The sequence below is a fragment of the Staurois parvus genome, unplaced genomic scaffold (assembly GCF_062004578.1).
Source record: "Staurois parvus isolate SC_StPar_1 unplaced genomic scaffold, SC_StPar_1.0 ptg000461l, whole genome shotgun sequence".
Taxonomy (NCBI): Eukaryota; Metazoa; Chordata; class Amphibia; order Anura; family Ranidae; genus Staurois; species Staurois parvus.
Window position 1 is genome coordinate 675,967 of NW_028318257.1, and position 27,060 is coordinate 703,026.

General features: G+C 41.5%; 1 protein-coding gene across 1 annotated transcript; it reads left to right on the forward strand.

Annotated features, from left to right (window-relative positions):
- Window positions 1-518: 518 nt before the first annotated feature.
- On the forward strand, window positions 519-26,326 carry CFAP298 (cilia and flagella associated protein 298). The gene is made up of 8 exons (XM_089688931.1): window positions 519-654; window positions 1,986-2,126; window positions 5,510-5,677; window positions 8,243-8,310; window positions 9,068-9,226; window positions 19,031-19,162; window positions 23,243-23,338; window positions 26,111-26,326. Exons 2-8 carry the CDS (start codon window positions 1,988-1,990, stop codon window positions 26,219-26,221), a joined length of 873 nt encoding a protein of 290 aa, XP_089545057.1. The 5' UTR covers window positions 519-654; window positions 1,986-1,987; the 3' UTR covers window positions 26,222-26,326.
- Window positions 26,327-27,060: the final 734 nt, after the last annotated feature.

Consider the following 27,060-nt stretch of genomic DNA (forward strand, 5'->3'; position numbering starts at 1 on the left):
GCTGACATTAATGGATGTAAACAGGTGATCATCCTTTTACATCCACTAGTCCATAGAAATACATGGGTGTCCGTTTTTTTCATCCATAAATGGAGAGATGAAAATCGGACATAGGAAACGCCCACGTGAAAGGGGCCTTAGCAAATAGACCCCAACAAGGGGCAGAGCTACTGTGCAGTAATGAAATAGAACAGAGATGCAATCAGAGGAGAGAAACACAAAATGGGGGAGGGGTTATACTCAGACTGGAGCAGCTGTGCACAGTAACCAATCAGCGTGTTCAGTTAATCTTTGTAAATGGAATCCAGAAGCTGATTGGTTACTATGCACAGCTTGTGCCAGCTCCAGTTCCAGCGCATCCCCCCCCCCCCCAGTGTGACAGAGAGCATCTGCATGAAGCCGAAGGAGAATACACCCAGCAGGGGGCGATAGCGGCTCCTCTCCTGCCCAGATCATCAGAATAACAACACAGTCACGTGCTACACTCTAGAGGTCGGGCCAATCAGCGGGAGGGGGTGTGTCTGAGAGTTCCGTTGTACGTCGTGTGTTTGCAGGACGGCGGCACGCCGGATGTTTACTGCGGTGTGCTAGGAGACGGGGGCGTGTCTACAGCACAGCTGGGCTTGTGTTGCGGAAGGGCTCGTTGATCATCAGGTGAGTACCCCGTGTGTCCATCTCTGTGCTCTCATTGTACGGTGACCCCGTGTGCAGGGAGAGATCTGTTCCTTGTCTTAATACCCAGACGGCCTCAGATCGCTGACTCTGTCCTGCCAGAGGAAAGACACACGTGGCGGCTCCCTCTTGGCAGTCAGCACAATATTCATTTCTATACACCGTGCCAGGAAGAATTCTAACACAGCACGGTTGTTGTTTTGGAGGAGTTTCCATGGCAACCAGGGAAGGGCATGTCCTTGTGATAGCAAGGAAGCCCTGTTAACCCTTTACTGCTGGCCTTCACTAGGCGGTTAGGGGGCTTGGAGTGTTGGGGCTTTATAGCAGAACTTCACCGCTGCATTTGTTCCCTCCTGTGCCGCCATCTTGCACGGTCCATCGCTTGCGCAGATACAGCGCCGTTTACTGCCAGGTGTTTGGTTCCCGGGAGAGGCCGCTTGTTCTGTCTCCAGTCTAAGCATTGAAAGTGTGATCTCTGTAACTTGCAGTTGGGATGAGATAGCGATAACTCCAATCTTAGTTGAATAACACAGGCAGTGACGCGATCCAGACAACACCTTGTAGATCTTGTGAAGTGTATTCCATAAACTGAGAGAATCTTACAACAATGAACATCTGATAGGTCAAAAGATCATAATGTGATCTACTCCATAAGACATGAGGCTAGAAGCTGCAATGCATTACTGGGAAAAGAATAAAAGGGGTGGGGCTATCTATACAGCATGAACTAAACCAAAGGAAAGGGAGGAGCAGAGAAAAAATACAAAGAACACTTAAATGCATATGACAGTCATGTGAAACATGACACCGGTGGTGCACAAATGCCGCAATTTGTAAGGTATGGGCATCCTAGTTGGTTTTTTTTTTTTTTTTTTTTTTTTACGTTTTTTGTAAGAGGGGGAGGACAAGAAAGAAAATGCTGCTATGGTGAGTTAGTGATTGTAAAGGGTTATTTAAAAAAAATAACAAACATGTCACACTTACCTGCTCTGTAATGGTACAGAGCAGCCTCAGACCTCCTCTTCTGGGGTCCCCTGCCAGCACTCTTGCCTTCCACACCAAGTGCCCACCTTTGCTACGTCACTGCCGAGCCGGCTGTGTGAATCCATAGACATGCAGAACATGGCTTGCCCCTGCCCCCCCCCCGCTTCTGCTTCACGGGCTGTGATTGACAGCCATTGCTGTGTCTGAGCCAATGAGGAAGGAGAGAGTCCAAGCGTTCACTATAACTATATTTCTACGTTGTTTTTTTCAAACTGTGTAGATACTATAAGACGAACCTATGTTTCATCTGACTGTGCTTATCATTGCAGATATGGTGCGCCTACATGTGAAACACGGCGATGAGAGCCAGTTCCTCTTCGATACGACTGTCAGTGTTCCTGTGGATGACTTGGTGAAAGATATTGTAGTCATTTACAATGGCAGGCTTAAAGTTAGCAGGATTTGTTCAGGTAAGAAGGGCCTCATAGCTATCAAAGAAACAATATATACAGGTGAAACTCGAAAAATTAGAATATCGTGCAAAAGTTCATTTGTTTCAGTAATGCAACTTAAAAGGTGAAACTAATATATGAGATAGACTCATTACATGCAAAGCAAGATAGTTCAAGCCGTGATTTGTCAGAATTGTGATGATTATGGCTTACAGCCATAAAATATAATCTAACAGGGGTTATAATCCTCCCTTGCTCTATCAAAAATGAGAAAAAAAGTTTTGCTTATTGTTCTACTTTAAGATAAACTGAGCAAACACTTCTCCCTTATAAATAACACTAGGCAGATCACTAACCTATTTGTTGCTTTGAGTTTTCATGTTTTCTTACTTCAGGCTGCCTTGTAAAATAGAAAAGGCTCACTGTTTATTGTACAGTATGGTATAGTGAGCTGTTTATTTTATTTATTTATTTCAGGTACTTATATAGCGCTGTCAATTTACGCAGCGCTTTACATATATATTGTACATTCTCATCAGTCCCTAACCCTCAAGGGGCGTACAATCTATGGTCCCTAACTCACATTCATACACATACTAGGGCCAATTTAGACAGGAGCCAATAAACCTACCATCATGTCTTTAAAGTGCGGGAGGAAACCCGAGTCTCCAGAGGAAACCCACGCAGGCACAGGGAGAACATACAAACTCCAGGCAGGTGGTGCCGTGATTGGGATTCGAACCAACAACCCCTGTCAGAAGTGCTGCCCATTTAGCCACTGTGCTGCCCGTTCAACTACTGTTCAGTTTACTTATGCATTTGAATTTTGTACCTGATGCAAGCTCCTGCCCAATGTAAATACCCACTAGAGGAGACTTTTCCCATTTACTTAATGCCCTGCTTAAATGTCCCCTGATTTTACCTTTCACTGGCTGTCTGCAATGCTGGAGCACAGGGGTGCTTGTTGAGTCTTGTATCTTCTGCTGGTCTTCTTCCGCAGTGAGACATTATAACTTGGTGTCATATGACCTTTTCACACTAGACGGGGGATAGAGGTGTCGGTGAGGATAATTTTCCAACTTGGATAAAATCTCAATACTTCTCCTAAGGCTGCTTTCATGCTGCGCTTCTAAAACCTGCTATGTGTTTTAAAAAATGGTTCACACATTTTAAATGCTGATTGTTAAGGATGCCTTCGGGTTACGGCTACTTAACAACCAGCTATTCATTGGTTGTAAAGGACACTGGTGGGTGTCAGCTCTGTTATTCACTAGTTGTTAAGGATGCTGTTGGGTTCCGGCTACTTGGCTACACATAGAGTGCCACACCTATCTCCATGGTAGTCACCCCTAGCTCCTCTCTGCTCAGTCATTTGTTCCAATAATCTGTACCCAGGTGGTGCTGAGAGGTCAGTCTCGTGTCTGCTCTGGATACTCAGTGTGAGATGGGGAGGGCGATGGGAACACTGTGCCAGGCTGTGAAGGGAGCTGCAGAGTGTTCCATCACTACCACTGGACACTTTGGAGGATGGAGCAGCGGGGAAGACTGGACAGTACAGCTGAATGTTAGAGGAGGCATAGTGGAGGTCAGACCAGCTCCCCTAAACCTGAAGAGATTTAGCAGTAAGAGCCAGAGAGTGCCCACCATGGGGGAAAGGGGGGGGGGGTTGGCAATGTATGTGTAGCTATGCGCTGGTTGTTAAGGATGCTGGTGTGTACCAGCTCCTTAACAACCAACATCTTAAAAAAAAAAAAAAAAAGTGTCATGTGACCCTGAAAACCTTTAAACTGTGAACCCTTGGTGCTTTTTTATTGACTTACAATGGAAGGTGTATTTTGGTGCACGTTTGAAAAGTGTGCCAAAGATGCAGAATTCAAGACTTTTCTGGTACAATATTTTTTTATTGAAAGAAATAACGCGAGAACCACCCACGCAGGAGGCCTTGTACAGTCGCACGTAAATGAAAATTGTTTACGCCTAGAAATGGCAATTATCAAAAAATGTGGGTGCATTCCTGACTTATAACGAACTAGGTTTCAAGGATCGAACAATATGGCCACACGGTGGGGCCATCAGCCTGAACAACTGGCTGGATCAAAAGACCTAAGCATAAAAGCTTGTGAGGAAAATTATTAAGAGAAAGAGAAGTAGTGAAGAAGCGGATACAGAGTAAGAAAAGCAGAGAGAAGGAAAAAAAAAGTGGGGGATCCTGCAGGCCCTGATACTAGTCCACTTGGGGGTTACAATGTGCTGTGACTGGCTGGGTGTAATGTGGGGAATGCGTAAGTTAGCCAAGGTTTCCATATTTTCAGGAATTTAGAGTGCAAGTCGTGCAAGATGCTGGACATTTTTTGTTGATCATCATCGTGGTCAGTCTTTCACAGCTTCAGATGAGACCATGGGTTTTTTCCAGGCCTTGGCTATGGTACGCTTAGCCACAAGAAACAAATATGTGGGACATGCAAGATTTTTCAAACTGCAGCACAAATGCAGTGCAGCGATTTGAAAAACTCGCAACTCCCTCCTTACTGGCCTGCCTCTCCGCTGGCTATCCCCGCTTCAGTCCATCCTGAATACGGCTGCCAGACTCATTCACCTTTCCAACCGCTCCATCTCCGCCACCCCCCTCTGCCAATCCCTCCACTGGCTTCCGATTGCGCAATGGATCAAATTCAAAATCCTAACATTGACGTACAAAGCTGTCCACCATACTGCCCCGAACTACATCACTGACCTAATATCCAAGTACCGCCCAGCACGCACACTCCGCTCCTCACAAGACCTCCTTCTCTCTAGTTCCCTGGTCTCCTCCTCCCATGCACGCCTCCAGGACTTCTCCAGGGTGTCACCCATCCTCTGGAACTCCCTGCCCCAACCCATCAGATTATCACCTACTCTCCTCTCCTTTAGGCGCACCCTGAAAACCCATCTCTTCAGGGAAGCCTACCCCACCCCCTGCTAACTTGTCGACCTCCTCCACTCTTCCTACCACTCCATCCCCCACACCTATCTCCTCCTGTACCACCATCCCCTCTCTCCTAGATTGTAAGCTCGAAAGAGCAGGGCCCTCAATCCCCTCATGTTCTGCATTGTATTGGTATTGTTCTGTCACATGTTCTGTCCCCCTTTGTAATGTACAGCGCTGAGCGAACTATTGGCGCTTTATAAATACTGTATAATAATAATATAGGATTTTAAGGGAAATACAGTACTTTTGATGTGCTTTTGTCGCACTGGAAAGGTGCTTTTTAGCACAGCAGTGTTACAGGGCACTAAAACTACTGTTTTTGCTTTGGTTGGAGTAAAGCTTGTAGTCACTAGGACCCACATGAAGATGGAGAATGTAAAAAAACATCTCTGCTGCAAATTGTATTTATACTCTGCCTTTTTTCCCTGTATAGAGATGGAGGAGTTGGCAGAACATGGCATTTCTCTGCCCCCTAATATGCAGGGATTGGCTGATGAGCAGATTGAAGATCTGAAACTAAAGGATGAATTTGAAGCTAAATGCGTGCCCAGTGGAGGGAGTGTCTTCAAAAAGGATGAGATTGGAAGACGCAATGGACATGGTAATGATGTCATCTCATTTTAGTAGCATTCCCTTTCTGAATGTGAACATAAGATTTTATATCTGGCATTCCATATCCTTTCACTGTAGAAGTAAATCATGGCCTACTACAATTGTACAACCTATGGAATGTGTTGCCACTTTCGTTTAAAGCAGTCAGTTAATTTCAGCTGACTTTTTACTTCAAGCGATCCTTTCTACCTTATTGATTTAGCGCTGACAAATAATTTTGCATTATTATCTGCGCCAGTAGAGTTTTATCGTCTTTGCCACAGTCACCCAAACACCCTGTAGGGTCAATTTGGGCAAACAGCATTGGGCCAACAATTTTATTTTTGAGTTATGGGAAAACATTGGAGAACCAGGCGCACACAAGCACTGGGAAAATATACAAACAATGGACCCAGGGCCTTGGTGCTTCAATAATTATAGGACATGGGAGCGCCTGAAGTTTTTGGGTCAAATAACTTTTTATTTCTAAGATGTTAGGTTACAAAATCACACAATAATATACTAGAAAACTGTTGTACTTGACATAGAAGAATAATGCCAGGGATAGAAGATACATAAACATCTCAACATGGTAGAGGCAAGGATATGCAATTCATATTGTCCGACGCCTGGGACATGTAGTTCCGGGCGGGTAGTTTGTTTTTTTTTTTTGGCTTTAGCCCTGCTGTGAGCAAGCAGCTGGGCTCATCTGTCAGGTGGAAGCATTCGGGCGGCAGCGATGCCACCCGATTGCTTCCACATAGCCCACAGTGCCAGCCGCTGCCCTCCTGTCCGCTATATGTCTTAGGCTTTGCTTGCCCTTCTGTGAGCCCGAGACCAGTCATGCGGTGCAATGTGCACTGCAATACATTCAGTGGAGCACAGGGGAGAAATGCAGGGTCTTTTAGACCCTGAATGTCTCAAAAAAGAGAACCTGTGACCAAAATCATCACATAGGGGACTTTTTGTCCCCCTATGTGATTAAAAAAAAAAGAAAGTTAAGTGCAAAAAAATTATTTTTTAAATTTTTTTATAAATGTAAGTTACAGCCAAGCATATAACCACTCCCAAAATTTTTCAAGGCCCTCCACCCCCACATATGTACGCACACACAAACGTAAAAGCATGCGCTGGGGTGCCTACACATAAAAACAACGATTGCGATACATGTTACATATCGCTGCGCACGCCAGAATGAGAGCAATAATTCTAGCACCAGACCTCCTCTGTAATGCTAAACTGATCTGTAAGGGGCTTTAAAAGCAGCACCTATATAAAATATAGGGTACAAAAGTTTGTTTCCGTTTCACAAGCGCATGCAAATTTAAGGTTTGACATGTTGGATATCTATTTACTCCTCTTTTATATTTTACAAAAAATGTGATAATTTATTGCCTTTTGTGCCCTAAAATTAACTTAAGTGTATTTTTTACTGAAATTTTGCATTTCCTAGTCCTTTGTGATCATATCGTGTGACATAAAAAATTGGAACTACCGTTATTCTATTCTCTAGGGTCTTTGCTTTAAGAAAATATATCATGTTTTGCAGTTTTGTGTAATCTTCAGGCCTTAAATTATTTTTTAAACGTGTGCAAAAAAAACGCAAAATTGGCTCTGGCAGCGAAAGGGATAAAGGATAAGCCCGAGACTCCCCTTGCCTGAAGAGCACCCAATCAATGCTCATTACACTGCAAGGTCTCTCCTCTCTCTGCTAGTCCCCAGGTGCGGTGCTGGCGACAGGTAGGGTGGGGAGGAGATAAACAGTGCCATGTTAATAATATTAAATGTTTAAGTCGCCATAAAGCCCCTTTTTGTTTTTAAAAGCCCCGACATTCCATAAAGCACCTCAGATTTAAATAGGGTTTTGGTTAATTTTTTTTTTTTTTTGTATCTGGACAAGTAGATTGGGACACCAATTTAGCCCCTGGACAAGTAGTTTTTAAAAAAATGTCCACACCCCTGTAGAGTGTAATAATCCTAAACCAACAGGTATAGAAATAAAAACCATGACTCATAAAAGAGAACCAAGTACGGAATTGAATGCAAAGTGTTAGCGAAATGGTCAAGCAACTGGGGAGCTGTGCTCTGTAAAAGAGTACTAGATCACAATGTAACGGAGGGGGGAAGAGAGAGGAGGTTCAGGAATGGAAAAGGTGGGACCAAGAAAAATGATCTAACCTGTCTCTGGGATCAACTCAGGACAGTCACCAATATTTCAGAAATCTGGAAACATTCGAGAGAAATTAAAAAAGGATTGGGCAAAAAAAATAGAGGTTAATTCATGTACCTGAAGTTTTTAATTCTGCGTTTATTCCTAGAAAGCAGTTGGATTCTTGCATTAATGATCTGCCACAAAGACTTAAAACTCCCTGCTGGTACATTGTTTACTTGCTGGAGTGCATTTGTTTATATGCAGGGTGCCGCCAAAGCTGAATTTGCGTTCTCCCTCCTGTAATCTTCCTGTTTAGAAGCAAGGAAAATAAGGATCCTCTTGTAATATAAGTAGCAGCAAGACAAAAGATGGTATTGGTAATCCATATAATGTCATACACTATTTTATCTTATTTTTTTTTAGCACCTAATGACAGTATGAAGACGGTGTTGCAAAAGACAATGGAGGAAGCAAAAGCCTTAATATCAAAGGTAACCTTGTCTTCACAATATTATGCAGATTCTGTTGCTGAAATCAAATGGTGAATAAAATGACTCCCTGCAAAAAAACAGTAAAAAAAACCAAAGCATCCCAACTAACCAAGCTGCCGAATACCTTTGGTGTATTTTATATGCGCCTAGGGTTCACCTTTAAAGTGGTTGTAAAGGTTGAAGGTTTTTTCACCTACACACGCACGCACGCGCACGCCCTCCCCATTACTCACCTGAGCCGCCTATCGATTCAGCAATGTGCACAGGAGCCTCAGCTGTCCTGAGTGTCTCTCTCCTCATTGGCTGAGACACAGCAGCAGGAGCCATCGTCTCCCACTACTGTCAATCACAGCCAGTTAGCCAATGAGGAGAGACCAGTGGACTGAGCTGAGCCACAGCTCTGTGTGTCTGATGGATGCATAGAGTGGAGCTCTGGATCGAGCATGCACCAGTGCTCCCATAGGAAGTGGCTTGCTATTAGGGGCACTGGTCAAGGGGGAGGAGCCAGGAGTAGTGGCAGGGGACCCGAGAAGAAGAGGATCAGGGCTGCTCTGGACAAAACCATTAGTATGATATGTTTGTTATTTAAAAAAAAAAAAAAACCTTTAGAATGACTCTAAAGCCTGATTGTCACATCTGTAGTGATCTCTATTTGTATGAGTGTTGTCAGAACATGATGACAAAGATTGCAACTATATTGTAATATGTGTTTGGCATAAACTGAAAAGCAACTGTAAAAAGTCATCTCTTTGTGTAGAAACAAGCGGAGGCCAATGTGTGTGTAGCAATGGACATGGTAAAAGATGCTTTGGATCAGCTCCGCGGTGCCGTAATGATTGTGTATCCCATGGGATTACCTCCACATGATCCAATCAGGATGGAGTTTGAAAATAACGAGGACCTCTCTGGGACTCAGGTATAATACCTCCTCTTCCATTGTCTTGGCTTCTCTGACTGATCAGCAGTCTTTAGCAGTGCTTTTTTTTTTTTTTTTTTTTAATAGGCAAATGTACCAAATGTTGGTGTCTTAGTCTTGTTTTTCAGAGCTGTTCACACACTGTTCATTATTTGTTTTTTTTTGTTTTTTTTATTTGTTTCCATTCAGCCAGCGGGCTGAACAAATAATTCCTATATCCACACAAACAAGGTGGATGGAGAATCCATCCCCATATCCCTCCCCCTTTCCCTGCTCCAACACATTGTATCATTGTATTCTGACAGTGGCACCCGCTGCTGTCAGAATACAAAGATCAACAGCTGCAGCCACTGATCATGGAGCGTTTTTGAATATATCCCATGTGGGAATGCTACACACTGATCGAAATTAGGCCAGTCCCTGCTTAACGGGACAAATTTCAATCTGTGTATGAACAGCTTAAGATGCAGCAATGGAAAGTAAGCACATATAGGAAGACGGATTTAGGTGTATGTAAACCCAAGAACAAAAATGTAATATATTGCAGCTTACTAGTTCTTAGATGAAGTGGCTGCTTTAGTTCTCTTTTTTCAGGCTTTTATATTCTTTATTTGTGCCTGGTAATCCTGCCAGTAAAACTCTTCACATCCTAACACGTCAACTCTCACTCACTGGACTGGACCTATAAAGGAACAAGAAGTGTTTTAGGACTAGAAAACGCCTCTCCCTCTCCTCTCCATAACAGGAGTGGTAGAGGTTCTGTAGTACAGCAGAGGGGAACTGGGCAGGACTGATAACACTACTGTGCAGTGGAGGCATTGTTTTGTCAGTTTGCTACAGAAAGTTACGAAAGCCCTAGATTTCTGAAAGAATTATTGGTATAACATAACACTTTTAATGGTAAATTTAACAGACCAAAAGGGAGCAAATCATAGAGGGAGAGAAGGAGAGAGAAGGAGAAATGATTGCTTTTACAGCCTTTATGGGTGTAAAAGCAATCGGTGTAAAAAAAAAAAAATCTTCATCACCCCACACAAGTAGTACTGTGTCACTATGGTGACACTGTACTGCTAGGGTGACAGTATGTAAAAAAAAAATATATAATAATAGAGAAAAAAAATAAAAATGTACAAAAAAAATTTAAAAATTATAATTTTTGGTTATAAACTAATTTGGGTTATTTTTTTTTTTTTTTTTTTACTAAAAAGATAACTGAATACATTTTGGCCAAGATTTATGAAGAAAGCTTATTTATTTGCAAAATTGTATAAGAAAACACTTTTTTTTTCAAATTTTTTGGCTTTTTCATTTATATAGCAAAAAAATAAAAATCCCAGTGGTGAATAAATACCACCAAAATAAATGCTAAAAAATTCATATGGGTACAGTGTTGCATGACCGTGCAATTGTCATATTTCTGTATCAAAACTGTTAATCGCTGAAAGAGCACCCAGCTCAATCACATGACTCGCCTTAAGACATTTGGAAAATGTAGGCTTATATAATTTAAAAGGCATAAAAAATTCAGCTGGCAGGAGCCAGTCACCGTGCTCTCTCCTTCTATCAGCACACCCCTTGTCAGTACATTTGCATGCAGCAGACCTGATTGCTTCCCAGTCCTGTTTTTCCCTCTCGCAGTCAGCTCTTATGTACAGAGGCTGCAAGAATCTAATACCAAGTCAAATTTAGGTACCTGATTTCATTGAAAAAAATATCAATATATTATTCATACATTTTGTGCACAAAATTCTGCACCATTTTTCAACGGCTTTAACCTACCTCTACTGCATCTAAAACTTTATACACAATTTTTGGCTGCACCTAAAATTTAACATTGCGGATCCTTTTAGATCTGTGCCAAGACGTAATGGCGGAGGAAACCTCTTGTGTGGTCATGCTAGAACATTCCTAAAATAAAAATCGCTGCTAAGCTGAACCAAGAGTTGAGCCATTCTTTTGTTTGGTGAAATGGAATTTCTCGTTCAGACATTCTTTATAATCTTTACTTGGTACTTGTAAATATGCCATCCAATTGATCTTTCTCTAGATGATGGTATGAGACAGACCAGTTCCCATATTTGTCCTCATCATTGTTGGCAGGACAATGTATGATGGGAAGGGGAGGCCTGAGAAAGACACGGCCAGTGATCAAATATTGTTCCTTGAATCGGCCTTACATATTCATCTTCTCCCATGTCACTGGTGTGCTTTGTCCTCTCTGACCCATGCCTGATCTATGTGTTGTCTTTGGACTAAGCTCCAGACTGTTTCCTTGGTCTTCTTGACGTTTGCCTGCCTTTCCTTTGTGACTCCTCACACATTCATGTTGGGTTCTGTTTAGTTTACTGTGTTTGATGTGTTTTGTATTTGTAAATTAAGATGCTCAGCACATCTTGAAGGTCATGATCTGTAGATATGCATCGTGTCATGGTGGCAACCAGCCTAAAGCTTCACCAAATCTGAGATCTTCAAGTCAAACCAACTGTAGACTGCTTCATGTTCATGATTTTGATATTCTATGATAGTCCCAGGAATCTAATATTTTCTATTAGTATGTGAGGCGTGACAATTTAATTCATGGAGTGGACTGTGAAAAAAAAAAAAAAAAAGACTGCTGTCACCTGCAAAGTCTGTTCCCTTTTGAAGGAACACACTTATATAGAGGACTGTGCCACTGCCGAAAACATTCATAGAATTCATTTTCCAGAACGCTGTGCAATATCTTTATCAAAGGATAAGTTCACTATATATATATATATATATATATATATATATATATATATATATATATATATATATATATATATATATAGTTGTGTTCAAAATAATAGCAGTCAGACATCACTAACCTGATCACTGTTTTTGGTAGAAATGATATTTCTACATGGCAGATAATTTATTAGCAGGTGTAGTAGAGTCATAGAAATCCAACAGACCCAACAGTCATGACATGCATGCTGCTGATTCTGTGTAATTGAATCACTAATTGAAAGGGGCATGTTCAAAATAATAGCAGTGTGGAGTTCTATTAGTGAGGTCATTCATTCTTTGAAAAACAGGTGGCAATTATTGCCCTTATTTAAGGAAGGAAGGCAGCAAATGTTGTACATGCTGGTTACAGTGCATTTCTCTCTGAAATTCTGAGGAAAATGGGTCGTTCCAGACATTGTTCAGAAGAACAGCGTACCTTGATTAAAAAGTTGATTGGAGAGGGGAAAACATATAAAGAAGTGCAGAAAATGATAGGCTGCTCAACTAAAATGATCGCAAATGCTTTAAAATGGCAACCAAAACCTGAAAGACGTGGAAGAAAGCGAAACACTACCATTCGAATGGATAGAAGAATAGCCAAAATGGCAAGGACTCGGCCAACAATCAGCTCCAGGAAGATGAAAGAAGGTGTAAAGTTCCCTGTGAGTACTGTTACAATTAGAAGACGCCTATGTGAAGCCAAGCTATCTGCAAGAAGCCCCCGCAAAGTCCCACTGTTGAAAAAAAGACGTGCTGAAGAGGTTACAATTTGTCAAAAGAGCACATTGACTGGCCTAAAGAGAAATGGCGCAACATTTTGTGGACTGATGAAAGTAAGATTGTTCTTTTTGGGTCTAGTGGCCGGAGACAGTTTGTCAGACGACCCCCAAACACTGAATTCAAGCCACAGTACACTGTGAAGACAGTGAAGCATGGTGGTGCAAACATCATGATATGGGGATGTTTCTCATACTACGGTGTTGGGCCTATTTATCACATACCAGGGATCATGGATCAGTTTGAATACATCAGAATACTTGAAGAGGTCATGCTGCCTTATGCTGAAGAGGAAATGCCCTTGAAATGGGTGTTCCAACAAGACAACGACCCCAAACACACCAGTAAACGTGCAACATCTTGGTTCCAGACCAACAAGATTGACGTTATGGAGTGGCCAGCCCAATCCCTGGATCTTAATCCAATTGAAAACTTGTGGGGTGACATCAAAAATGCAGTTTCTGAGGCAAAACCAAGAAATAGAGAAGAACTGTGGAATGTAGTCCAATCATCCTGGGCTGGAATACCTGTTCACAGGGGCCAGAAGTTGGTTGACTCCATGCAACACAGATGTACAGCAGTTCTCAGAAACAGTGCGACTACAACCAAATATTCATTAAGTGATTCAAAGGAAAGCAAAATCTTCCAGTTTGTAAAGAAGAATACAAACACTGCTATTTTTTTTGAACAGTCTAATATTCACTTTTCTTCAATTTTATTTAGAGGAACAACACAAATTTGATCTATTTTTCTTCATGTTTTGATTTGGAATAGAATGTGTTGTGTTCCCAATGCATTTGTGTGTATGGAAATAAAAGCTATTAGAAGGATTTTGAGCTTTATTCATTTTTTTCAACACACTGCTATTATTTTGAACACAAGTGTGTGTGTGTGTGTGTGTGTGTGTGTGTGTATATATATATATATAATGTTTGTTTTTTTTTTGTAGGAGCCTGGAAAGTATTGCACCAGCGATCAGCAGATCCCAGGTGCATTGCATGGCTCCTGCAGATTGTCAGTGTATTTGTGTGCTGGTACCTTGTAATGGCAGGCAGTTACACAAGGACAGGAAGTATCAATGAACTACCTATAGAGCACTCAACAGTGCCCTGGTAGTTTGAGAACTACACCGCAAAGGCTGTCAGTTGCAGAACTCTGTGAATGACGTGACCGTGTGGGCGAGCCCCGCATGGCTGTGCTCTTTTCAAATAGTGACAGCACGTGCAGGTAGAAGATTCCTGGTCCTCTGTCACAGAGAGTGAAGGATTCAGGGAGTGGCTGCAGGAGTAGGAACATTGTACATGTCGCACCCTAAAAACGGGTGGAACACGTAACTTATTCCTAAAGATGAACTCGTTTTAGGGCATTTTTTAATTTAGGAAACAACCAAAAGTTGCAGGGTGATAAGTCGGGGGACATAGGTGGTTGGTCAAGTTTTGGAATGGATTTCTGGGCGAGGAACACGCCAACACTGAACACATCATGTGCTGGAGCATTGTTGTGGTGGAGAATCCACTTGTCAGGCCAGGATTCCAGTCTTTTCTTCCGAATGGATTCCCGTAACCTTTTCATTTTCCACATTTGCATCCGATCTTTGCGTTCTTGGCCACTCACTTCTTGCATCATTGTGGACACCCTCTGATCCCTGCTCAAACCGCCTATGCCATCCAAAAACACTTGATTTCTTCATGAAATGTTCACCATCAGCCTAAATTTGATGTTAATTAGCTGCTCCAGATTCCTGTCACTCATTCTCCACTAACAGCGCATGCACACACTTATTATTTCTTCTACTTCTCCGTAAAGACTGGCTCTGTGACTCACCACCACAGCGCTACGCCATGGGGGTTCCTTGGTTTTAAATTATCACACCTCATACTGTGAAATTATTTTTGCCATGAATCATTTCCTATCATCATAACCAGGGTGAATAGTGTTAAAGTAGATGCTTGAACTGAGTTATATTTAGTTTGCCAAAGCATTGTGTCATAAACTGCCATTTATTCAATAAAATACGTATTTTTATCTTTTTATTTTTTTTTTTCATTCTGTGCTACATCTTGATGCTAATGTCCTGCAGCTTCTTGGTCACAGTACACAGTCCTGAATATAGTGTAACTTTGTACGCTCTCAATAAATGTAAAAAGTACGATAATCTGAAACAGCGTGGCAAAACAGACAAAAGTCCCCATTCACACTTGTGTATGGGGCCGACTACGATTTTCTGCAGAGGGCACCAAGGGCTGATCATCCAGTCTTCCTGTATGATTTACATTCAAATGGCTGCAGGTGCTCTCAGCCACCCATTGGATTCAACAGGGCTTCCTGCCTGCAGATGTTCACAGGAGCCTCCAGTGGGAAAATTAAATCCATGCCTATTGCTGCAGCTATAATATAAAAGATGCAGAGCTCTTAATATATAATATAGTGGAATAGTGACGTTTAATACGCAATCTTATGCATTAATGGGTGAAAATATTAGTGATGTCTTTGATGAAGACAGTATTAAATAAAATGTGAGATCATCTCATAATGACATATCAAACAGCAGCAAATTGAATATATATGAAAGTCTTTGAAATATTCAATCAAGATGCGTGAATTTTCCCGAACAATTGTGCACGTGACTTCAGTGATATGAAGAAAAAGAAGGGTGCTTGCACTCCCCAGACGTATGATAATATTACGAATGTAATATAAGGGCACTAGTAGTCATCTGGGACCCGGTAGGCAAAAGGCACTCCAATGGTACTGGTTACAACCTGGGGAAGACCTCTGGGTGGACCCTCTTAGTGGATGGGGACTGCTCGCTGTAGTTAGTACTCGGTATACGATGGACTCAGCAGAAACTCCACCTTTCAGTAGCTCAAAGTAAAGCCACCAAGGCAAAGGGCTAATATAGTGTAGCAATTTATTATGCCAATGATGGTACACAAATTGGAGTAGCATACTGTGTTGATGTAATCTGACAACTGACAGTAGCCATAAGTAAACATAGGTGGGTAGCAAAATAGCTACAAGCAGGTGGATAACAGCATAGGTATAGTCAACAAATATCATAGATATGGCTACCATGCATGGAATTAAAAAAAAAAAAAAAACCCAAGATGGCTGCTGATCTAGCACATGGCTCTCAGCAGCTGACAGGGATATTCGGTGCGGCAAGCTAATACTCTGACGCGTTTTGTGCAATGGCACATTGTCAAAGAGCCCTTTGACAATGTGCTATTGCACGAAATGCATCAGGGTATTAGCTTGCCGCACCGAATATCCCTGTCAGCTGCTGAGAGCCATGTGCTAGATCAGCAGCCATCTTGGGTTTTTTTTTTTTTTTTTTTTTTAATTCCATGCATGGTAGCCCATACTTGTATGCTGACCATATCTATGCTATTTGCTGACTATACCTATGCTGTTATCCACCTGCTTGTAGCTGTTTGCTACCCACCTATGTTTACTTATGGCTACTGTCAGTTGTTAGATTACATCAACACAGTATGCTACTCTAATTTGTGTACCATCATTGGCATAATAAATTGCTACACTATATTAGCCCTTTGTCTTGGTGACTTTACTTTGAGCTACTGAAAGGTGGAGTTTCTGCTGAGTCCATCGTATACCGAGTACTAACTACAAAGGGCAGTCCCCGTCCACTAAGAGGGTCCACCCAGAGGTCTGGAGGTCTTCCCCAGGTTGTAACCAGTACCATTGGAGTGCCTTTTGCCTACTGGGTCCCAGATGACTACTAGTGCCCTTATATTACATGCGTGATATTATCATACGTCTGGGGAGTGCAAGCACAACTCTTTCTTCATATCACTGAAGTCACGTGCACAATTGTCTGGGAAAATCGGCGCATCTTGATTGAATATTTCAAGGACTTTCATATATATTCAATTTGCTGCTGTTTGATATGTCATTATGAGATGATGTCACATTTTATTTAATACTGTCTTCATCAAAGACAACACTTGTTCACCCATTAATGCATAAGATTGCGTATTATACGTCACTATTCCACTATATTATATATTAAGAGCGCTGTATCTCTTATATTATTTATGTTTAGGATTTTAGGGGTTAATCTTATGCAAGCTGCTTTTTGATACAGTATTTTGAAGCGCTCGCTTTATCATTTTTTATTACTATTGCTGTAGCTGTTTGCAAGAAACTCCGCTGTTTCCAGCGGGAAATCATAGCTGGACCCATACACAAATGTGAATGAGGCCTAAATCTATTTAAAATCTAGCTGTTATTAAATTACTGATTTATGGTCGCTTTAACCAGCTCCGTGCCGCCATATAGCAGAAATACTGCTACAGGACAGCACAGGTGCGCAAAATCATGTGTATAAACACGTGATTTTTCAGCTCCAGGTAGGGGGCGCGTACGAGCCATACAAGGCAGTGTGCTTACAGTGGAATGCGCACAGTGAAACAGCACACAATTAACCCTTTGAGCACCCCAGATTTTAACCCCTTCCTACCCAGTGCCATTAGTACAGCATCAGTGCTTTTTATTAGCACTGATCACTGTATTGGTGTCACTGGGGATGTCAGTGACACCAGGTCAGTTCCCCCAAGTGTCAGAATGCCCGCCACAGTCCCGCTATAAGTCACTGATCGCCGCCATTACTAGTAAAAAAAACCCAAACAAATTCCAGTATTTATACCACCATTTGTAAACGCTATAACTTTCACGTAAACCAATTAATTTACATATATTGGGATTTTTTTTTAAGCAAAGACATGTCGCAGAATACATTTTGGCCTAAAGTTATGACGAAATTTGATTTTTAAAAAGTTTTTTTACTGGACATGTTTAATAGCAAAAAGTCCAAAAAATTTTTTTTTTTTATCAAAATTGTCAGTCTTTTTTTGTTTATAGAGCACAAATTAAAAAAAAACTTACAGGAGATCAAATACCACCGAAAGAAAGCTGTATTTGTGGGGGAAAAAAGGACATAAATTTCATTTGGGTGCAGCATTGCATGACTGCGCAATTGTCAGTTAAAGTAACGCATCGCCGTAACGCAAAAAATGGCCTGTCAGGAAGGGGGGGGGGGGGTAAAGTGGTTAATTTTCTGTACAGCAGAATTAGCATTGTAAGAGGCAGGGGCAACATGCTGAACTACTGGTGACTCTTTCTGTGGGCTCTTCTGTTGGTCTGACACTGGGATCTTGCATACAGGAGGGGAGAGCACATTAACCATTACTTTGGTACTATAAAGAGAAGAATGTTGACCTGTACACATGGAAGACATGACATGTCTTCTACAGCTGTAAGGAAATACTTCTATGTGTGGCCCAGGGCTTGGCTTTAACATCATAGGATATGTTAGTTCATGTTCTTGTATCCATTTATTGTGAATTCACACCTGCAAAAGCACCCTTGCTGGAGTTTAGATGTGAGAACCCCCCCAGGAGGTCTCACCATTATCTGCAGTAGGCAGACCTATTGAAAGCAATGGAAGGCAACTGGTATCCACAGTTAATTGTGTCCACTCACATGTATTCACTGCCTGCCCATCTCCAGAGCCAATCAATTGCATGTGATTGATGCATGAGAGATTACATGCAAGTGGGTGCAATTAGCTGTGGGAGACATAAGCCTCCCACTGCTTTCAATGGAGCTGCGTATTTTCAGCTAATTGTGGCAGTCCCCGCTGGGGTTCTCGCATCTACGAGCAGGCAGGGTGCATTCCCAAGTGTGGATACACCTTTATGCAGGCCATTCATGGGTCGAATTCCAAACACATTTTCTTTAGAAAATCAGAAATTTCTTGCATTTTGTAATCTGATGGTGCCACCATTGATTTCGAAATTTGACCAACCAAGCCTTTACTTTCACCTCATGTTGCTACAGAAAATAATTTTCGTGGCCAAGAACCAAGCCTTTAATTTAACCAAGTTTTGTGGCCAAGAATTTTTTCTTTTCTTTCCAAATCACAGCTCATTCTCATTTCTTTTGTGATTACATTTCTCACACGATTCTCCCATCATTGATTAGAAATTTGTTGATTTTTCGAAAAATTTCCAACATGCCTGAGCACTCAAATTTGCTGGCCACTCAAAAATCAGCTGTTGCTGTGGCCCATTAATGGTGTGAGATTTAAACAAAAATTTTTAGAAAAGATTTTTTTAAAGAAATTTCTTTTGCAAATCGATTCATGTATGGCCGGCTTTAGTGTTCTGAACCTATACCTATGGCTCAGACAGTTTGGTTTTTCTCACGTTCCATTATTTTTTGTTAATTTCTCCATATGTTGTTGTTTTCTAGGCTGGACAGATGGTTATTGGGGAACCCGAGGCCCAGTTGTGGTGGGCTGGGAAGGAGCTGCTGAGGAATAAGAAACTTGTTGACTACGTGGGTAAAAATGAAAAGACTAAAATAATTGTGAAGATACAAAAGGTAAGCAACACATTTTTATATTTGCTCAAGTTATGAATATGAACACCTAGAGTAGAAAACCAGATGCTGTCATCCAATTACAGTGCAGGCAGCCATATTTAAATCTGCATTACTTCAGCCTATCAATATACAGACAAATATTCTATATGGCCAGAGATTTGAGACATCTGATTATCACACCCATATAAACTTGTTGGACATTCCATTCCAAAAAAACACGGCCATTAATATTTAGTTGTGTGTTTCTGGGAATTTATGACCATTCAGCTAAAAGAACATTTGTATTGTCAGGTACTAATGTTGGATGTAAAGACCTGGCTCACCATCGGTATTCCAGTTCATTCCAAAGGTTTAGTAGGGTTGAGGTCAGGCCTAGTGCAGTTCCTTCACACTATAATTATCAGACTATGTCTTTATGGAGTTGGCTTTCTGTACAGGGCCTCAGTCATGCTGGAACAGAAAAAGGCCTTTCCTAAAATGTTGCTACAATGTTGGAAGTGCACAACTGTCTGAAAAGTCTCTGTTTGCTGGAGCATTGAAGTAGCTTTTCTTAATGTAACACTAATGTAACTTAATACAGTGGATATAAAAAGTCTACACACCCCTGTTAAAATGTTAGGTTCCTGTAATGTAAAAAAATTAGACAAAGATAAATAATTTCAGAACTTTTTCCACCTTTTAATGTGACCTATAAACTGTAAAACAAACTGAAATCTTTTAGGGGGGGGGGGGGGGCGTAAACATAAAAAACGAAAATAATGTGGTTGCATAAGTGTGCACACCCTCTTATAAATGGGGATGTAGCTGTGTTCAGGATTAGCAATCACATTCAAAATCATGTTAAATAGGAGTCAGTACACGCCTGCCATCATTTTAAGTGCCTCTGATTAACCCCAAATAAATTTCAGCTGTTCTAGTAGGTCTTTCCTGACATTTTCTTAGTCGCATCCTATAGCAAAAGCCATGGTCCGCAGAGAGCTTCCAAAGCATCTCATTGCTAAAAGGTATCAGTTAGGAGAAGGGTACAAAATAATTTCCAAGACATTAGATATACCATGGAACACAGTGAAGACAGTCATCATCAAGTGGAGAAAATATGGCCCAACAGTGACATTACCAAGAACTGGACGTCCCTTCAAAATTGATGAAAAGATGAGAAGAAAACTGATCTGGGAGGCTACCAAGAGACCTACAGCAACATTAAAGGAGCTGCAGGAATATCTGGCAAGTACTGGCTGTGAGGTACATGTGACAACAATCTCCCGTATTCTTCTAATGTCTGGGCTATGGGATAGATGGCAAGATGGAAGCCTTGAAGAAAAACATCCAAGCCCGAAGAAAAACATCCAAGCCCGGCTAAATGTTTGAAAAAACACATCTGAAGTCTCCCAAAAGCATGTGGGAAAATGTGTTATGGTCTGATGAAACCAAGATTGAACTTTTTGGCCATAATTTCAAAAGATATGTTTGGAGCAAAAACAACACTGAACATCACCAAAAGAACACCATACCCACAGTGAAGCATGGTGGTGGCAGAATCATGGTTTGGGGCTGTTTTTCTTCATCTGGAACTGGGGCCTTAGTCAAGGTAGAGGGAATTATGAACACTTCCAAATACCAGTCAATATTGGTACAAAACCTTCAGGCTTCTGCTAGAAAGCTGAACATGAAGAGGAACTGCATCTTCCAGCATGACAACGACCCAAAGCATACATCCAAATCAACAAAGGAACGACTTCACAAGCAAGATGATTAAAGCTTTAGAATGGCCCAGCCAGAGCCCAGACCTGAATCAAATTGAAAATTTGTGGAGTGATCTGCAGAGGGCTGTGCACAGGAGATACCCTCACAATCTGACAGATTTGGAGTGGTTTTGCAAGGAAGAGCGGGCAAATATTGCCAAGTCAAGATGTACCATGCTGATACACTCATACCCAAAAAGACTGAGTGCTGGAATTAAAAGGTGCTTCAACAAAGTATTAGTTTAAGGGTGTGCACACTTATGCAACCATATAATTTTAGTTTTTTATTTTTACTTTCCTCCACCTAAAAGATTTCAGTTTGTTGTTCAACAGAGTTGTACAGTTTATAGGTTACATTTAGAGGTGGAAAAAGTTCTGAAATGATTTATCTTTGTCTCATTTTGTTACATCACAGAAACCTGACATTTTAACAGGGGTGTGTAGATGTTTTATATCCACTGTACATTGTTACCGAGCAGTATTACATGCCCCCGTGTGTCCAAGCACTTACATAATTTGCTTGTTCACCACCCCTGGCTTCAGGTTGCAGAGCACCGCTTCCCTGAACTTCTCAGTAGGGAAGTGTACACCATGTGCACTTCACATTCACTGTTTGGAAGGAACAGCACAGGCACAGGGAGGAGGTGAGCAGGGGACTGATCTGCTTCTGGGGCTGTTCATTTCTGTGCACTTAACCTTCCTGGCGGTAATCCCGAGTGTAGCTCGGGGTTAATTTCAGTACCAGAAGCGGTAACCCCAAGCAACCCTCGGGATTACACTGCATCGATCCCTCGAGCCTTACCTTGTCACACGATCCCGCGAGGTCCTCCCGCTGTGTCCCCCGGCCATGTCTGCCATCCGATGCCAGCATCCGTCTTCTGGGTTCCATTCCCTGCGAACATCGGGACTTACAGGCGGTGGAATCGGCGGGAGATTAAAATTTTACATACACACAATACATTGTAATCTGTTAGGATTCCATTACTGTATCAAACCATTTCACCTAAATTTTGTCCCGAGTGCTTTGTCCTGTGCCCTGCCTGCACTTTTACCGTTCTTTCTGCCTGGAAACTTGAGAAATGTCCATGGCATCAAAAAGTGTCCCTTTAGGTCAAAAGCGGTTTTAGACCGGCTAGAAAACAGTGATAGTAAATCAGAACTACTTGCAGAATTGAGCGATAATGATTCGTGGGGAAATTCATCATCAGACACTGAAAACAATAATGCGACTTTGCTCAGTGATGTGCGAACTTGGTACTCTATTTCAAATCTCAGTGTTTTTGGTTTGATTATATTATTGAATTAAATTTATTATTATATTATTATTTTTTATAATTATTATATTAAAATTTATGATTTCGTGTTTCAAACTTTATCATACCCGGGATGTTTACTAGACTCTTGTTTGGTAAGATTTAAGTGAGTTATTCCTGAGAATTACAGGCCTACAATATAAAACAACACAGTTCCATGAAAAATGTACCTCTTTGACATTCAAAAATATTGATTAGTTAGACCACCAGGCAGGTTAAGGAGACTTATCCACAGTGCCAACCAGTAGCCCATATGCAACGGGTTGCTCCGCGGGACCCTTTAAGGGGACGGAGCCACCTGAAGAATGGAACCAAGGAAGGGGGGATTTTAAGGAACTAAATGCAGCCACAGGCATAAAACAAAAATGGATGTGTGGACATGGTACGTGTTTAGGCCTTTATTAAGGTATAGTAACTCTACCAGTACCCTTCTAAGGAAGTACATGAACTCAATAATTTAGAGAGGTGTCCACACACGTTTAGCCTCATGAGTAGGTGTGATGGTTAGGTGTCCACAAACTTTTGGCCATATAGTATATTTTCATCACAGTGGGATGAAGCATTTGTACTTATGGGCAATATCATCAAATTTTTTTTAAGATGAGCTTAAAGGGAACCTGTCAAAATGCAAATTTAGACGCTGCTATTGTTGATTTGTATCAAAGGGATTGTTCAATAGAAGCTTACATATTTTCTCTGTACAAGTCAGCATTGACATCTCCCATATTTCTATCCTGACAGGTTCCCTTTAATTGCTGCAGTCGGGATACCCTGATTGACAGTCTAAAAATGACTTTAGAACCACAATAGACAATTGTTTTTTATGTGCTGTTCACTTTTTAACAGAGCATTCATTCATTTTATAAACCATTTCTTTCAGTAATTTTCTTCCACTGACAGACCAGAATGTGGGTCTGGTTGTACATGATGTTGATGATATTCTGTGGAATGCTGACAGTGTACATGCCTCTTGATTTGACCTTTTGATCACTACCTGTATATATTTGTGTTTTAAACCCATCTAGAGAGGACATGGAGCTCCAGCAAGAGAGCCGGTCATTTCAGAGGAAGAGCAGAAGAAAATGATGATGTATTACCACAGGAAACAGGAGGACCTCAAGGTAATACATGTGCCACCTTACCTATGTGTTCATTAACTCCAGCTCAACTCCATTGCGTGGAATTTGGGCAAATATCTAAAGCTGCCGAGCTTTCTGTGTTTCACTGTCCTCACAGTGCTACAAACGTATGGTTTTGCACTTTAGCCTCTGTGTTGGATTTCTCCTGCTGTAAGGTAAACCTCATCAAAGGCTTTACCAAAGTTTTCTCTGTACAGGGTGCTACCCTATAGGGCCAAAAGTTGTAGATGCCTAACCATCATACCTGCGCTGTATTGTCACTTTTACAAAGTTCTGGACCCACCTCCAAAATATTGAGTTTGTGTGTTTTCTACTAAGGGTACTGTTTATCCCACAGCATACAAAGGCACGTTAGACAATGCTTGTTTATCCTTGTGGCAGTGGTTTGGGGAAGGTCCTTTTCTATTCCAGTATGACTGTGCCCCTGTGTACAAAGACATGGATTGGTGAGTTTGGTGTGGAGGAACTCAAGTTGCCTGCACCCCAACCTCAAGAGCTCTGACATCAACCCTATTGAACACATTTAGTAAAAATTGGAAGGTCAGTTGCAAGCTATCCAACATCCATCCCTGGCCTCACAAATGCTCTTTAGGCTAAATAGGTATACATGTCTACAGACACACTCCAATATCTTGTGGAAAGCCTTCCCAGAAAAGTGGAAGCAGTATATATTAATGCTTATGGGTTTGGAATGGGATGTCCAACAAACTCATTTAGCTTTGATTATCATATATGGTGTCCACTTACTTTTGGCCTTACAGTGTATGGCCGTTTGATGTGGGAGGATCCCAGCGCTGAACAATTCATGTTACATAATTACATAGTTAGTCTGGCTGAGAAAAGACAAAAGTCCATCCAGTTCAACCAAAAAAAAAAAAAAGTTATAATGCTATAACCAGTTGATCCAGAGGAAGGCAAAAAAAAAACAGCAAAGCACGATCCAATTTGCTCCTGCAGGGAAAAAAATTCCTTCCTAATCCCCCGAGAGGCAATCGGATATTCCCTGGATCAACTTTACCTATAAATGTTAGTATCCAGTTATATTCTGTGTATCCAAGAAAGAACCCAGGACTTTTTTAAAGCAATCCACTGAGCTGGCCAGAACCAACTCTTGAGGGAGTCTATTCCACATTTTCACAGCTCTCACTGTGAAGAAACCTTTCCATGTTTAGAGATTAAATCTCTTTTCCTCCAAGCGTAAAGAGTGCCCCCTTGTCCTCTGTGATGACCTCAGGGTGAATAACTCTACACCGAGTTCACAATATGAACCACTGATGTATATATACATGGAGATCATATCCCACCTTAATCTCATCTTCTCAAGAGAGAATAAATTCAGTTCCTCTAATCTTTCCTCATAGCTGATCTCCTCCATGCCTCTTATCAGTTTGGTTGCCCTTCTCTGTACTTTCTCCAGTTCCCCAATGTTCTTTTTGTGAATTGGTGCCCAAAACTGAACTGCATATTCCAGATGAGGTGTAACTAATGATTTGTACCGGGGTAATATGATATCTCTCTCTCTCTGGAGTCTATACCTCTCCTAATACAATCTCAATATTTTAATACAGTATGGCACACTATAATGTGGGCCATAAGCAACCAATACTTTAATCCTGATTATTCTTTTCATGTCATTGTTACAGTTTGCAGAATTTAAGTGATACTAAACCCCCTGCATTCACTATATCTGATCTCCCACAGTACACAGAACATGGAAATGCAATTATTTTAGTAAATATAAACTGCTAAATACCTTTTATCATCAGCAGTTAGTGCAATATTGTGACTTCAGCAGAGCACTGGCTAAAACTTGCAGGAGGAATTTTCTTTCTGCTCTAGGAGGATGTGAAACCTCTGACCCTCTGTCTGGACAGTGCTGATTGGCTCTGTGCTGATCACATGCACTCTCCCAAAACAAAAACCCTCGCTAGCAATACACACCAAACTGAGCATGTGCACGTGACCACGGGTTCAGTCTCTCTCAGGTGGTCATTTCAACAAGAGGAGGGGCAGAGAAGACAGGATCAAACAGCCTTTTTACACAATGCAGAGGATTAACCCCTTAGGTTCCACAGTGAGTATAACAAGCATGCTTTACTGCATATACTGACTGATTTTACTGTTGTGGGTTTAGTAACACTTTAAGAAGGATTTATTCCTCCTTCATGGCAGTCAGACATTGTAGGTTATTCCTTAAAGCAATAATAAACTCTTCTGGTAAAAAATAAATAGCTTCTCCCTGCAAGGTAATGACATATTGTGCTAGTGTGTGTTGCATGCTAACACATTATGAAAGACTTACCCTAAAACTAAGCCCCCCAGTGGCACGCTGTCACCACTGACAGGGCTTCCATTTTCACCTGGTCTTCTTTCGGGGTTTGTGGGCTCCGGCCGCATTAATTGCCGAGCTGCAATGACGTCACCCCTGCTCATGCGCACAGAGGAGAGGGGGGTCACAGCCGCAGCACAGAGCTCATGTGCTGGTGATGTCACTGCGGAAAAAGTGAATATCTCCTAAACGGTGCAAGTTTAGGAGATATTTCTTGTACCTATATGTAAGCTTCCCTGTAGTGTACCTGCAGTGTTTACTACCACTTTAACCCCTTTACCTACTGGAAATAGTGCTGGTAACTGTACAAACTGATGGATTATAGTATGTATACAGCCTAACGTGTACAGTATATCACACATGGATAAATAGCATTTTGGCTTTACTCACTAATCAGCAAACTAATGTTTGTCTCTTGGTTCCAGAAACTTGAAGAGGATGAGGATATTTCATACCTGGATGCTGACTGGGCAGACAGTAACTCCCTAAAAAGACAGTTTCAGGGTGTGAAGAACATTAAATGGAGGCCAGGGTGAGAACCCAGCAATCGTCCTCATTCACAAATGTCTGCTATATTTTGATACATCGACAAGTTTTAATTGTCATCTCCTGTTCTATATAAATAAATTATCTGTCTTTTATATTTAGTGTTTTGGTGCTTTCAAAACAGTTCCTCTCTCTAGAATTGATTTCAATAGTGACCCAACAAATGAAATACATTTTAGAAAAATTCCTGTGTAGTGAAATTTGCTATTCAATAATAAACTGTATTTGGCGGAACAGAGATCACCTCTAATATCAGGGATGGATCTACAGGCAGTCTGAAGAACTGTTGAGGCTTTGTTCACTTGGGCAATTGGAAACAAACAGCAGATTCTTGTGTGGGAATTACACCTGTAGGGAAAAGCTGTGGGAGGGAAGCCTGTACAAACGAATGACAGGCTGACAACAGATACATCTGTACAAATGAATGACAGGCTGACAACAGGTACATCTGTACAAATGAATGACAGGCTGACAACAGGTACATCTGTACAAATGAATGACAGGCTGACAACAGGTACAAATGAATGACAGGCTGACAACAGGTACAAATGAATGACAGGCTGACAACAGGTACAAATGAATGACAGGCTGACAACAGGTACATCTGTACAAATGAATGACAGGCTGACAACAGGTACATCTGTACAAATGAATGACAGGCTGACAACAGGTACGTCTGTGCAAATGACAGGCTGACACAGGTACATCTGTACAAATGAATGACAGGCTGACAACAGGTACGTCTGTTGGCGATTCCGGCGGTTATGGACAGATGACCGGACCTGAAAGCTTTCTGAGTACAGGCCAAACACCTGTTTCTACATATTGT

Coding starts and splice junctions, on each gene's coding strand:
- CFAP298 (XM_089688931.1), top strand. CDS start 1,988: ATGGTGCGCCTACATGTGAAACACGGCGATGAGAGCCAGTTCCTCTTC. Junction 2,127..5,509: donor AGTTAGCAGGATTTGTTCAG/GTAAGAAGGGCC, acceptor TTCCCTGTATAG/AGATGGAGGAGTTGGCAGAA. Junction 23,339..26,110: donor GGAAACAGGAGGACCTCAAG/GTAATACATGTG, acceptor TCTTGGTTCCAG/AAACTTGAAGAGGATGAGGA.